General features: G+C 44.4%; 5 protein-coding genes and 1 non-coding gene across 6 annotated transcripts; 4 read left to right on the forward strand and 2 right to left on the reverse strand.

Annotated features, from left to right (window-relative positions):
- The first annotated feature begins 167 nt into the window (after positions 1-167).
- On the forward strand, positions 168-249 carry J056_004895. The gene has a single exon. It is a non-coding gene; the product is annotated as a tRNA-Cys (tRNA).
- Positions 250-662: 413 nt separating this feature from the next.
- J056_001853 (uncharacterized protein) lies at positions 663-2,423 on the forward strand (the record flags this gene model as incomplete). Its single annotated transcript, XM_009271481.1, has 4 exons — positions 663-683; positions 729-849; positions 901-1,130; positions 1,176-2,423. The coding sequence occupies 4 exons, from the start codon at positions 663-665 to the stop codon at positions 2,421-2,423; spliced, it is 1,620 nt and encodes a 539-aa protein (XP_009269756.1).
- Positions 2,424-2,513: 90 nt separating this feature from the next.
- Positions 2,514-3,260, reverse strand: J056_001854 (uncharacterized protein; the record flags this gene model as incomplete). The annotated part of the gene is made up of 1 exon (XM_009271482.1): positions 2,514-3,260. The coding sequence occupies one exon, from the start codon at positions 3,258-3,260 to the stop codon at positions 2,514-2,516; it is 747 nt and encodes a 248-aa protein (XP_009269757.1).
- Positions 3,261-3,285: 25 nt separating this feature from the next.
- On the forward strand, positions 3,286-4,172 carry J056_001855 (V-type proton ATPase 16 kDa proteolipid subunit; the record flags this gene model as incomplete). The annotated part of the gene is made up of 8 exons (XM_009271483.1): positions 3,286-3,345; positions 3,390-3,434; positions 3,485-3,583; positions 3,634-3,721; positions 3,775-3,929; positions 3,979-4,020; positions 4,066-4,113; positions 4,158-4,172. 8 exons carry the CDS (start codon positions 3,286-3,288, stop codon positions 4,170-4,172), a joined length of 552 nt encoding a protein of 183 aa, XP_009269758.1.
- A 204-nt stretch (positions 4,173-4,376) lies between these two features.
- On the reverse strand, positions 4,377-6,901 carry J056_001856 (uncharacterized protein; the record flags this gene model as incomplete). Its single annotated transcript, XM_009271484.1, has 3 exons — positions 4,377-6,440; positions 6,484-6,711; positions 6,758-6,901. 3 exons carry the CDS (start codon positions 6,899-6,901, stop codon positions 4,377-4,379), a joined length of 2,436 nt encoding a protein of 811 aa, XP_009269759.1.
- A 579-nt stretch (positions 6,902-7,480) lies between these two features.
- J056_001857 (Elongation factor 1-gamma) lies at positions 7,481-8,828 on the forward strand (the record flags this gene model as incomplete). Its single annotated transcript, XM_009271485.1, has 3 exons — positions 7,481-7,704; positions 7,750-8,692; positions 8,739-8,828. The coding sequence occupies 3 exons, from the start codon at positions 7,481-7,483 to the stop codon at positions 8,826-8,828; spliced, it is 1,257 nt and encodes a 418-aa protein (XP_009269760.1).
- Between the last annotated feature and the right edge of the window lie 3,811 nt (positions 8,829-12,639).

Consider the following 12,639-nt stretch of genomic DNA (forward strand, 5'->3'; position numbering starts at 1 on the left):
ATGGTGTCCTCTGTGCCACACACAGTCATATAGGTAAATCAATAAGTCGGAAACGGCAGCGATAGGATTTAGTCGTAGGGAAAATATTCGGTGAGAATTTTTTTATCACTATTTACTAGTTTTTAAAGCAAGCAGTATATATAAAGACAATCAATTCCGAAATTTAAGGAGCAGTAGCTTAGTTGGTTAAAGCGTAAGATTGCAATATCAGTCATCTTAAGACCACCGGTTCAAATCCGGTTTGCTCCTTCTATTGTTATAATTTTTCGCAATTTTTTGTTTAAAGCTGATTTCATTGCAATGAGTGAAATAGTGATCTTGTTCTAATGTTGATTGAACTTTTTTAACTCCGCAAAGCGCCAATTCTCGCCAATTGCGGCTATGTGTGGTTCGCGACGGTTGATACCGGAGTGAAGCAGAATGTATATGAAGTGTCATAATGATCAATCTACAGGTCATTGTGTTCAATTTACCTTGTGCAGCGAGTGCCTTTCAATCTGACCGTTTCAAATTGCTGCCTCGCAAGCGAGAACAGGCAAAGAGGATGGTGTACGCTAATACATAAATTCAAACCCAATCCTATTGCCACATTTGAAATTCTAAATTTTCTGACTCTTATTGGCGATGATTGCACTCGCTCTTAACTCTCATCATATTCGCCAATGCTTAGATCAGCCACACGCGTGGGTAACAGCTGGATTTGCAAGGTGAATCTCACAATCCGGTAGACACAATTTTCTAGGATTCTTCCTCGTGCCACCCCGCAACCTCTCGTCTGGGGCGGCAAGAGCGTTTTGCGCTCATACGCAACAGGCGCTGATCCATACGATGTAGTTATTATCGGTGGTGGTGAGTAAATTGATTATTTTATGTAGACTCATTCGCTCACGCTTTGCGCAGGCCCGGGTGGCTACGTCGCTGCGATCAGAGCAGGCCAAGAGGGTCTCCGTACCGCTTGCATTGAAAGTCGCGGAAGTCTCGGTGGTACTTGTTTAAATGTTGGATGTATCCCTTCAAAGGCTCTGCTTAACAACTCGCACCACTACGAGGCAGCTCACCACGACATGAAGCACCGTGGTGTTGACATTGGAAACGTATCACTCAACCTCGACACAATGATGAAGGCAAAGGTGGGTTATAGCATGATGTAATTGCTTTACTTAACGCCGTCACAGGACACCTCCGTCACTGGCCTCACCAAGGGTGTCGAAGGTCTTCTCAAGAAGAACAAGGTCGATTACATTAAGGGTACCGGTAGCTTCAACTCTCCAAACAAGATCGATGTTAACCTCCTTGACGGTGGCGAGACTCAAGTCGAAGCAAAGAACGTCATTATCGCAACTGGTTCAGAAGTTACGCCATTCCCAGGACAAGGTTTGGAGATTGATGAGAAGCAAGTCATCTCATCAACCGGTGCATTGGATCTTCCAAAGGTACCAAAGAAGATGGTTGTCATCGGTGGTGGTATCATTGGTTTGGAATTGGGTTCAGTTTGGAGAAGATTGGGTGCTGAGGTCACTGTTGTCGAATTCATGGGCTCAGTCGGTGCCGGTATGGATGGTGAAATTGCAAAGAACTTCCAAAAGATACTCGCAAAGCAAGGTGTTGAATTCAAGGTCAATACCAAGGTTGTCTCTGCTGAGAAACACGCCGACGGCGTCAAGTTGAACGTTGAGGGTGTCAAGGATGGCAAGAGTGAGGCCATCGACGCTGAAGTTGTTCTCTGCTCGATTGGTCGTAGACCAGTCACTCGTAACCTCGGTTTGGACAAGATTGGAATCGAGCTCGACAACAAAGGCAGAATTCCAGTCGACGGACAATACAACACATCAGTACCAGGTGTCAAGTGTATCGGAGATGTTACATTCGGACCTATGCTTGCTCACAAGGCTGAGGAAGAGGGAATTGCAGCAGTTGAGATAATCAAGCACGGTCACGGTCACGTCAACTACGATGTCATCCCATCAGTTATTTACACTTACCCAGAAGTCGCCTGGGTTGGTCGTAACGAAGAGCAATTGAAGGAGGCTGGCGTCAATTACAAGGTTGGAAAGTTCCCATTCTTGGCCAACTCACGTGCCAAGACCAACATGGACACTGAAGGTACTGTCAAGTTCATCATCGAAGCTGATACCTATGAAATACTTGGTGTGCACATCATTGGACCAAACGCAGGTGAAATGATTGCATCAGCAGCTCTTGCTATGGAGTACAAGGCATCGGCTGAAGATGTTGCTCGTACTTGTCACGCTCACCCAACACTCTCTGAGGCATTCAAGGAGGCTGCACTTGCGTCATACTCTAAACCAATTCAGTGGGTGTCTTTATTTTTGTGGTGGTGTATCACTGACATACTTTTAGCTTCTAAACAAATTGAAAATTCTGTACAAAACGATAATATAGATAATACTATGAGTTTGTGAGGGAGAGGTGTGACGTGGGGTGAATAAGTGTGAGCAAGTGTAATAGAGTTGGTTTTCTAATATTACAAGTTGTGATGCATGTATGCTAGATTACTGGCCTGCCTCGCCGTACTTTTCATGCAATATGCCTGTCCAATAACCAGCAGCATACCATGCTTGAGATAACTGATGTAGTATGTAATCCTTTCCAGGATCACCTGTGTTGACGGTATTGTTGACTTGTGAAGGTGCTGCCGTGTTTGTTAAGTTCATCCTGCTTGTTTTGCTTGGTCTCTCTGCTTCCACACCAATATCTGCGCTTGCTTCTGATTCCTCCATTTCCTCGCTGCTGTCCCTCTTACGCTTGCTTTGCTTGTTTGTTGTTGCGGCAACCTTTTCGGCAGACTGTTTGGCAGCAATTTTGCCTAAATCGGTACTGCTATCATACCAGATCATTGAGGGCGTCTCCAATTGGTGATTAGGGTCAGTCTTCCACGACTGGTCTCCATGAAGCAGTCTGTACTCCTCATTAGCGGCATCCCAAGCTTCGAGGAGCATTGAATCATCCCAGACGCTGAGATCGCCGTCAATGAAAGCAGCTTCAGCAAACTCCTCGCTGTCCTCCTCGTCATCGTGCCCGTCAGCAGCAACGCCAGCGTCGATCTCGTCGAAGTACTGACTCATTTGATCGATCTTCTTCTTGTCATTTCGCTGCTTCTTTGACTTTCTCTTTTGCTTATGAGAAGGTTTACTGTCTCTCAATTCAGCCACGAAATTGGGATCAGGAAGCGCAGTTTCTGGGATTTCTTCCGGCGCAACATCTGAATAGCTAATAGGCTGCCTGCTTGAATCTGACATTTTTTATATTCAAGTTGAATTGAGTATGTTTGATGGTTTGGAGAGTGTCGTTGACCCATTCGATCATAACCTTTTAAATTATAAAGTGAGCTGCTGGAATATCAAGCAAACCAATCTAACGCTATTTAGATGTCAGAACTTTGTCCAGCTTACGCGCCATTCTTTGGTGCCATGGTGGGTGCCGTCAGCCACGCTCACCTCAACATAGCTCACAATCACTCCAGGGATGCACAGCAGCCATCGTATTTACATCACTCGGCGCTGCATACGGTACTGCTAAGTCCGGTGTCGGTATTTCTGCAATGGGTGTTCTCAGACCAGATGTGGGTTGCTGTTGTCCGTCTTTAGCGCGCTGGTCTGACAAAGCACTCAGCTCATGATGAGAAATGTTATTCCAGTTGTCATGGCTGGTATTATTGCTATTTACGGTTTGGTTGTGTCTGTTCTGATCAGTGGTGACTGTAGGTGCTCCTACTCCAGCCCAACTGCGTCTTTCCTAACACGCCGTCAATAGTAAAGGCTCCAATGCCTTTATACACTGGCTTCATTCAGCTGGGCGCGGGTTTGTCCGTCGGTTTGGCTGGTCTGGCCGCCGGTTTTGCTATTGGTATCGTCGGTGACGCTGGTGTCAGAGGTACTGCCCAGCAGCCTAGATTATTCGTTGGAATGGTGCGTTAGAATGGGTTATTAAGATTATATCTCAAACCTCCTCAAACAGGTTCTTATCCTCATTTTTGCTGAAGTTTTGGGTCTTTATGGAGTGCGTATAGGCTTTTTTGAAGGTACCCATCTAACCCAGCTACAGCTTATTGTTGCGCTTATCCTTAACACTCGCGCATCAGACACCCCTGGTGTAGGTTTATGCGAATTTGATAGCTTTTACTGACGTTATCGCAGTGTGACGTGCAATAAGCGAAACGCTATATCATCAAAACAGGCTCCTTCCACACATAACACATCTAAAAAGATTTCCCTTTCTCTTTTCTCCCCTTTGTTATTTACAAAATTTAATGTCCTCTAACATAACCACTTTCTATAATAAGATACAAATGCATTAAATAAAAGTGTAAACAAATCCTACCACTTACGCATGCCTCACTTAGGCTTCATCTAAACCTACTCAAGGTCAAACTGCTCAATTGCATACGAACCAACACCAAGACTTCTCTTCTCTTCCTTGGCAGCTTTGACCGACATTTGTGGTTCTAATTTGTCCTTTGTAGCCGTAGCTTTGGCTGCGAACGTCTCGAGCAATCTGCGCAAATCAGCGTGTGCCTGTTCACGCTCGGTGAGTTCCTTGAGTGTGTTGTTTAGCTTCTCGACTTGGTAGTACGACACCTCGTAGTGCAATAAAATAGGGAAAAAGGCATCGAGCAAAACCTGAGCCATTCTTGTGAGATTTTCTAAAGTCAATTGATACTTCTTTGGTGCTCTGATTCCCTTCACTCTCTCCCGAATAGCATCCTTTTGTGCTTTGTTAGATATGTTGCTGATATCTGTTTGTGGGTGTGTAAACTCCTTGTGTAGCCAGAATTCCACTTTTTTAAACAGTCTATTTATATCATCTCCATCTGCAAATTGCTCGTAGAAGCTTCTTCTCATTAAACCAGGCGTGTAATCGGACATTATGACTGCCTTCAACACACCGTCAACTTGAGCGAAACCTTCAAATCCTTTTGATTTACTAGATTGGTCAGTCTTACTATCTCCATCTACTTCCATCTTGTCTGTATCTTCCTTAGTTTTGCGCTGCTCCTCCTGCTGAGTTCTGTGAAGTGCGATTTCTGATTTGAGGATGCTGACGAGTGACGCCTCTGGAATATCACCGACCTGAGTAATGGCTGGGATGAGGCTTTTTGCGTCTTTGCACTTCCACAGAGCTTGTAGTATACCTCCCCAGTAGATAGCGTAGTCATTCGAGATGACATGCAACCAAATTAGTCTTGATACTACTGTGCGGCTATAGTGGCTAGGTTGAAACTCAAACACCTTTTCGTGCTTATTCGAGTGGCTAACTTTCTCTTTGAGGGCGTTCTTAAAGATGAGCTCAATGAGCGACTTGACAAACCATCTTGGTAAGACTGGCTCAGTGGAGATGTTCTTCATCGACTCCTCCTTTATAGTCTTCTGATCTACATCCTTCCCGAAGCTTTCAAGCGCGGCGTCGGCGAGATCCGCTCTGAAGAGCTCGTTGGCGATGTTCCTCAGTCTCAAGTTCTCTGTTTTAAAGTACTCATTGAGTACGGCAGTTGCTTCTTCAGAATCAGTTTGTGGATCGGTGATGATCTTCTCGATTAAAGAGAGTGTTTCCTGAAGCTTCGACTGGTCTGGATCGAGCGGTGATGCTGATTTCTGCTGTACACCTTTGGAGGGTTTGCTGAGGTATTTCTGCGTGACTTGCTCGCGACCAAGAGCTGCGAGGATGGTGGATTGTGAAGGTACAGAGAAAGGCACGACCATCACTACCGCTTGCGAGCGTTTCGATGACTTTGATGAGATGGCAAGCATGGCGGATGTTACTGAGATATCAGACAACTCCAATTCCACCTCACTGCTACCGACTGATTGGGGGATTGCAAACTCATACTCCGACAACATGATCTTGAGCGTGGTGTCCCATACAGTAAGGACAATCTGATTCTCCTTTCTAGCCACCAGAAGAGCGAGAGAATTCTTTAGTCCCAACACTGCCAAATCCTTGTACGTGTCCTTGATTGAAATGCTGCTAAGGTGCTTATAAATTAATTGATTCTTGTTAATTGATTGTATTTCTATGCTGTTGAATTTGTTGGTTCTGTCTACGATGTGGAGCTGTCCAGTGGATGATGCACTGATCGACCTTATCGTCTCCTCGAATGGCACAATTGCATTGCCGAGCAACTCGAGTGCTCTTGCAGCATTGTTGAGTACCTGATACGCATTAATCGTGATTGACTTGTCCTTGTTGCCCTGCGATACTGTCAGCACGACGTATCTTGCAACCTCTGCCTTTGGGAGAAAGGGAACGTTGTCAGCGGCGAAAACGAATTCACCGAGCTGGCACTGATGGCTGTCGCTCTTCACCTGCTCGATCCTTGTAAAGTCTGAGTGGGTGTAGAGGTATGATCCATCGGGATAGCCGATCAACATGGTTGGCGGGCTGACAGGGATTGGGTGCAAAGTGGCAGCAGCACCGTCGATCTAGAGTGCTGTCAGTGGAGTCCCCCGCGACACTCCCACGCACCTCAAAGTCTTCCTGCTGCGACTGGCCACCCAAATGGGCAGCCTGGGAGGCACTCAAAGTCTCTCTCCACGAAAGCACCTTCTGCTTCTTCGTTGAGCCGCCCGAGAGCGCAACAGTCCTCCTCGTAATATTGCCATCCTTGAGCTCCTCGACGAACGTCGTCGCTGCTGAAGCAAAAGCCGTGGAAGGGCCCGTGGAAAATGATTGAAGGGTGTTCTGTGATGCTATCTGTAGCCCGTGTCAGCTCGCGTTTATTCATGCCGCGCTCACTCACATCGAGCAAGTGTATTCCATCGGCTTGGACGGTCAGCGTCGCCAAATCGGTGGCATGCCAAGACGACGACTTTCCCTTTACGTTGAATGGCCTGTTCGCCTGCTTCACCGTGTAATTAGACAGCTGGAATGGCTCATCAATCATATTTTAGATGATAGTCGCGGAGAGAGAAGACGGTCCCGGGAGTCGTGATGATCAGCTGCTCGATATACTCCCAGGCAGCGTATTTCTTTTACACTTTAATTCATTTGTTTACAGAGTGGCCAACTTATCCAGCTTTCCGAGATTCGAAACAGGAATCGAGACGCTCGACCATGGCTCAAGCGCAGACACTAGCACTGTCATACTCGAGCCTGAGAATTACTTCAAGTTTGATTAGAATTACTCAGCTTTATCATTCAGTTCAGCATTGTCAACACGACTAGGATTCGTTAGATAGATGATGTTTTCTAGCGAGGTTTGGCAAAGAGCCTTGGACTTTAAGCGGCTTGAACTCGGCTTTTCAGCGCGTTCTACTTGCCGCTTGTCTCAGCGCTGACTCCTTGCCTTGGCTCATCAGGCTATATCAAATAAAGCAGCTATCAAACAACACAGGCAGAAATCTACGATTTATATACAGCGCATGCTTATTTCCAGCTCGACCTCCCCAAATCCACTGTTTTACAAATTTGTAGCGATCAGGTCCCCACGAAATGCGTGCCTTCTTCTCCTAAAAAGTCAAAAATGACTACAGCCGGAACACTCTATAGCCAACCAAATAACTTCAGAGCATTCAGATGCCTCTCTGTCGCTGAATACAACGGCTTGAAGCTTGACACACCAGAGTTCGCGTTAGGCACCTCCAACAAGACGCCAGAATTCCTTTCCAAGTTCCCATTCGGCAAGGCTCCAGCTTTTGAGTCCGCCGACAAGAAGTTCCACTTGTCCCAAACTGCCGCTATCTCCTGGTAAGATTGTGTGTTGACATGGAGGAATTACACTCACCGGGACAGGTACCTCGCTTCTCTGAACGACTCAACGGGCCTTCTTGGCAAATCTCCACAAGATGCTGGTCTCATCCAGCAGTGGATCGCTTTCGGTGATACCGACCTCTTTATCCCTGTCTCACAACCAGCCTACATGGTATTTGGACTGACTCCCGTCAATCACGCACAGTATCAAGCTGCCTTGCCTCAGATTGAAAGAGCTTTTGCTGTCCTTGAGTCTGTTATCAAGACCCGCACCTTCCTCGTCGGCGAGCGCATCACCTTGGCCGATATCTCTGTCGCTTCTATCCTTCGTGTGGCATTCACATACGTCGTCGACAGCGCAATGAGAGCCAAGTTCCCTCACACCGTTAGATTCTACAAGTCTGTCGCTCACAACCACGTCTGCAGCAAATTCTTTGGCGACATCAACTACCTCGACACTTTCAAACTCACCGCACCAAAGAAGGAGAAGAAGGAGCAGCCAAAGGAGAAGAAGGAAGAGAAGCCAAAGGAAGAAGCTGCACCAGCCCCAGCTCCAGCTGAGAAGCCAAAGAACCCTCTCGACCTTCTCCCCAAATCCTCATTCAACCTTGAAGCGTGGAAGCGTGCCTACATGAACCTCGACACGCGTGGCACAGACCCTGCCAAGCACTCGTTGGCTTACTTCTACGCTAACTTTGTTCCAGAAGATTACACGGTCGTCAAGTTCACATTCAAGTGGAATGAAGAACTCAAAGCCACCTTTATGAGCAACAACCAAATTGGTGGTTTCTTCACGAGACTTGAGGCGTCTCGCAAGTACATGATGGGTGTAGGTCTCGTCCAGAATGACACCAAGGCCGGCGGTGTCGAGGGTGCGTCAGAGATTGACGGTGTCTTCATCTGCCGTGGTGAAGATTATCTGAGCCTCATTAAGGCTGCTCCTGACTGGGAATCATACGCGTACAGCCCTCTTGACTTGAACAATGTGAGTATTTTCCGTCTTCACATGCGTGTCAACTAACATATAAAAGGCGGACGATAAGGCATTCTTCGAGGGTGTCATGGCATGGGATCTCGTCAGCAATGGCAAGGAGTGTGTAGATGGCAAAATCTTGAAATAAACTGCGAAATGGAAGATTTACACCATGGGTGTGAGACATGTACCGCCTCATACATTTCTACTCTGGCTATTAAAAATCTACGTTGTATTGGTGTTGGAGGGAAATAACACGCGCTAGGAAGAATATCTAGCTTGTGTAGTGCTGACCTGGCTAGATCGTGCACCACCTGTGTCTTGTGCGTTGTTTCGTATTGCGTTGTTTCGTATGAATATCTCATGTGTTTTACTACATGAAATGGAGAATGATGATGGGGATGCACACGTCTTCTCCTAATCCTATCGCTGTCACTCCTTCATCGCATCTCTTTCCATGCACGACTCGCTGCACTGTTCGAGCCGCGAGAGGTGGAAGGCTCACAGATGAAAATATGTAAAGACGCTGCTTCTGGAGACTCTTTGAAAACAAAGCTTCGTCCGATGTTATACAGTCGCCTTAGGCTCGGTAAACTTAGTTCAACTTGTCTGAATGAGTTTCAGATCCGTGAAAAAAGTGGATGGTGCGAGCGCAGAAATTTTCAAAGCACCTCAAGACCCCGGGTATACCGATAGAAGAGATCGGTCAGGAACTGCTTCTCATAATGTGAATTGAAGATTTTTACTCAAAACCCCTTATTCAATCAAATTGTAGTTAGTCGCAGGGCTTCAATATTATTGTACCTAATGCAATGATGGTCTTTCACATTTCATAAATAAATGAAAATTGACAAGACGCTCAACGTATCCCAAGCTGCCGCTATTTCCTGGTAAAAGTGTTACATTCTCTGGTTATCAAGACTCTTTCTTTGTGGATTGAAGCAAGAGGAAAATAAATACATATGATCAGCTGGTACAAGTTGTTTTGTGGTACAAGAGATCTCGTAAACATCAATTGAAATAAGCTCTTTTCCATACAACCAAACAGGCAATTTTTAAAACTATAAGTGCGATGTTGATACGCGCATTAAAGTCCTGATCTAATATGCAAAAACTTTACGGGATTCAAGTTTTTGGACGTTTTCCTACAATTCTCAAAACACGCAGGGATCTTGCAGCGCTTTAGTGAGCAAGTTTGGTTGGTTTTGTTCCACCCTCAACTTGCGCCTCGTTAGTGATTCTGGTTCCATTGGCTTCCACGCCGTAGTATAATGGAAGCAATTCATTGTGACAATCACTACGCATCTTACTTGTTCGTAACTCATAGACAATCAGAACCTCGTATCCTTAGCGAAGCATCTCTTATTTGATAAACATACCCTTTGTGATATGTTAGTAAGATAAAATCAGAACTAAATAAAACCTGTGAATAGTTTATCGCAACTAAGGGCATTTTATTGCCTTATGGCGAGTCCGTTTCTCTATTTGTTCCAGTGTCTTATCTGAGAAAAAGCAACACACACTTGATTATCTTTCCGAGGTTGTGCTTGTTATCCAAGTCGTTGTAATGGAGCTTGAACTGGCAAAAATAACATTTTACTCTTTTCGAGGAAAACGTCAGCCAAGGTAGACGGCGGTAAAGTCACAGCTGAGGATATTGAAGCGCAAAGACTGGTCAAAGTCGACGAGGATGATCCGCTTCATCATGTCATCGCGAATGACGTGCCGCCGTTTTAAGATAGATATTATTTATTATCCAAAGTTGCAAGAGTTATACAAACGTTGATAGTGATATTGAATCTAAACTTCTTTTCAGAAATTCTCGAAACGGGTTGTACTGTCTCATTCGACATAGGGCTGAGGTCAATTTTACTGGGTTATTTATGAGGCCCTATTTACTGAATAAGCTTTATCCTGGAAGCTATATAAGATCGGATACGGGACCAAATTTGTTCATTCTCGAGAGGTAACCCAAACGCTTTAAATTAAAATTAAAATTAGATTTAGATTTAAAATCAGCAGCGTATAAAAACAAACCATCTTCTTTTGTTTCTGCTTCAATTGTTTTAATTCTGGGTTTTGAGTCCAAAAGGATGTTTGTTTGTCGCATTTGTCGCATTTGGAAATCGTTCAATAATGTAAATGCTCAGGTGGCTGAATGACGTGAAATGAGTGCTATTTGTCCCAGAATTTTTGACTTTGATATGCACAGGCAGAAATTTCATGTGGGTTTTATTAGGAATTGGGACTATCAATGTCTTAAGTTTTGGTGATTTGGAAGACAGAAAGGCAATCCTGCGAAAATGCAAGAGCCTTTCATTTATGAGCTTCCTGTTAGGTATACTGAAGTCTGAATTCGAAGTCTGAATGAAAGGCGTCAGAGAAGCATTTCCAGCAAAAGTAAAACTCGCTGTAATGTCGTTAGCTTTCGATTCGTCACTGATTTAAAGCTCCAACTAGTTTCAAAAGCATTCAATTGAGGTTTATTGTATCTCTTGCCAAATATCATTGAACTCGGCCTAGGTCCAGATATCTTGGTGAGCCGATAAGCGGACCCCAAAAGATAGAGTTTACGAGAGCAAGCGATAAGATAACGCGTATTTGATGATATTATCAAATAATTCGACAGGTATAAGTAGAAATGACATTCTTCTTTTACTGAGTTGCATTAGGATAGGTGGGCAAAGAATCAAAGAAGCAAGATTTGGTGATTTTACGAAAGTAGCAATCCAGTTTTTGAATTACTTACTCGTCTGGTATTTATACCTTCCTCCAATCGATGAGCCCTCACGCTATGTTTGTAGGCAGTCACCACCTCTATACCACCAAAGACAAATACAACATAAGGTGAATGGCCAATGATGGTCAGAGGCTATCCAATTTTACTCAACTGATGATTCGTGTTTTCGGATTTCCTTCTCAAGTCTCTTATGTGTCTCAGAGAAACTGAGACAAGCTTGGAGCGTAGTATAGACCAGTCCCAGTTTAGCGTTCATGGGGTGCAACGGGAGAACATAGTCTGTTAGCATATTCCATATCTCATTATTATTTTTTACTTCATATATGAATTAATTTCCTCTATTTAGCCATAAAACAGTAATTTTATCACTGAACGGAAGCAACAGCGATGACAAAGAATGGTTGAATGAATCAATGAAATTATAAGCACAAGAAGCTTGAAATGCCCCGGAATATAGACAATCGAATTATCAACATGCGCGACTAATATGTGCAAGATCCGTGACCAACACAATATTTGGTAAAGCAGGTGTTCTGCAGCACTGTCGAGAGCGTTGCGCTTCTATAAAGCTTTAATATACGGCAACATGTAATCAAGTCTTTATAACATTGTATCAACCCTCCCAAGTGATCAATTTGATCCCAGTCGGCTCTCTGAGGAGATTCTCAAGGTTGTTCTGTAAATGATGCAACTAAGTCAAATGCCACATGACAGTGCTTAAATACGCCCAGGATCAAATGGGTAACGGATGATAGTGATGTGATAGTGCCTTAAATTTATGAGAAAAAAACTTGGAAACCTGTGAGACAACAAAATTACTGACGATCCGAGGATTACTTGAGGCTTCTCTCACTATTTTCCGGCAGTAATTGTAATTATCGATCTGGATTCTGTCTGAACGTGCATCAATGATGTCACCAGAGTCGTATTATCAGGGTGAATGCGTGGTGAATGGAGAGAGGCATGCAATAATTTTATAAGAGTCTATCCTTTAGAACAATCAATTTGCTTGGATAGTAATTTTCTCCTATTCTCGTGTGATCAATGGACTATCTGATGAAAGTGAGTGTAGAAAGACTGCAACGGCTTGAAGAGAGTTCAAGGCGGTTTAAATGTGATAAAGTAACCAAAAATGCCTAATTAGGTATACTGAAAGCCGAAATTCTCTATGATTCATCATTCAATCTCTTTATAGCATTACAGTTGATCATCGAAGAGC

Source organism: Wallemia ichthyophaga, assembly GCF_000400465.1.
Source record: "Wallemia ichthyophaga EXF-994 unplaced genomic scaffold scaffold19, whole genome shotgun sequence".
Classification (NCBI taxonomy): domain Eukaryota; kingdom Fungi; phylum Basidiomycota; class Wallemiomycetes; order Wallemiales; family Wallemiaceae; genus Wallemia; species Wallemia ichthyophaga.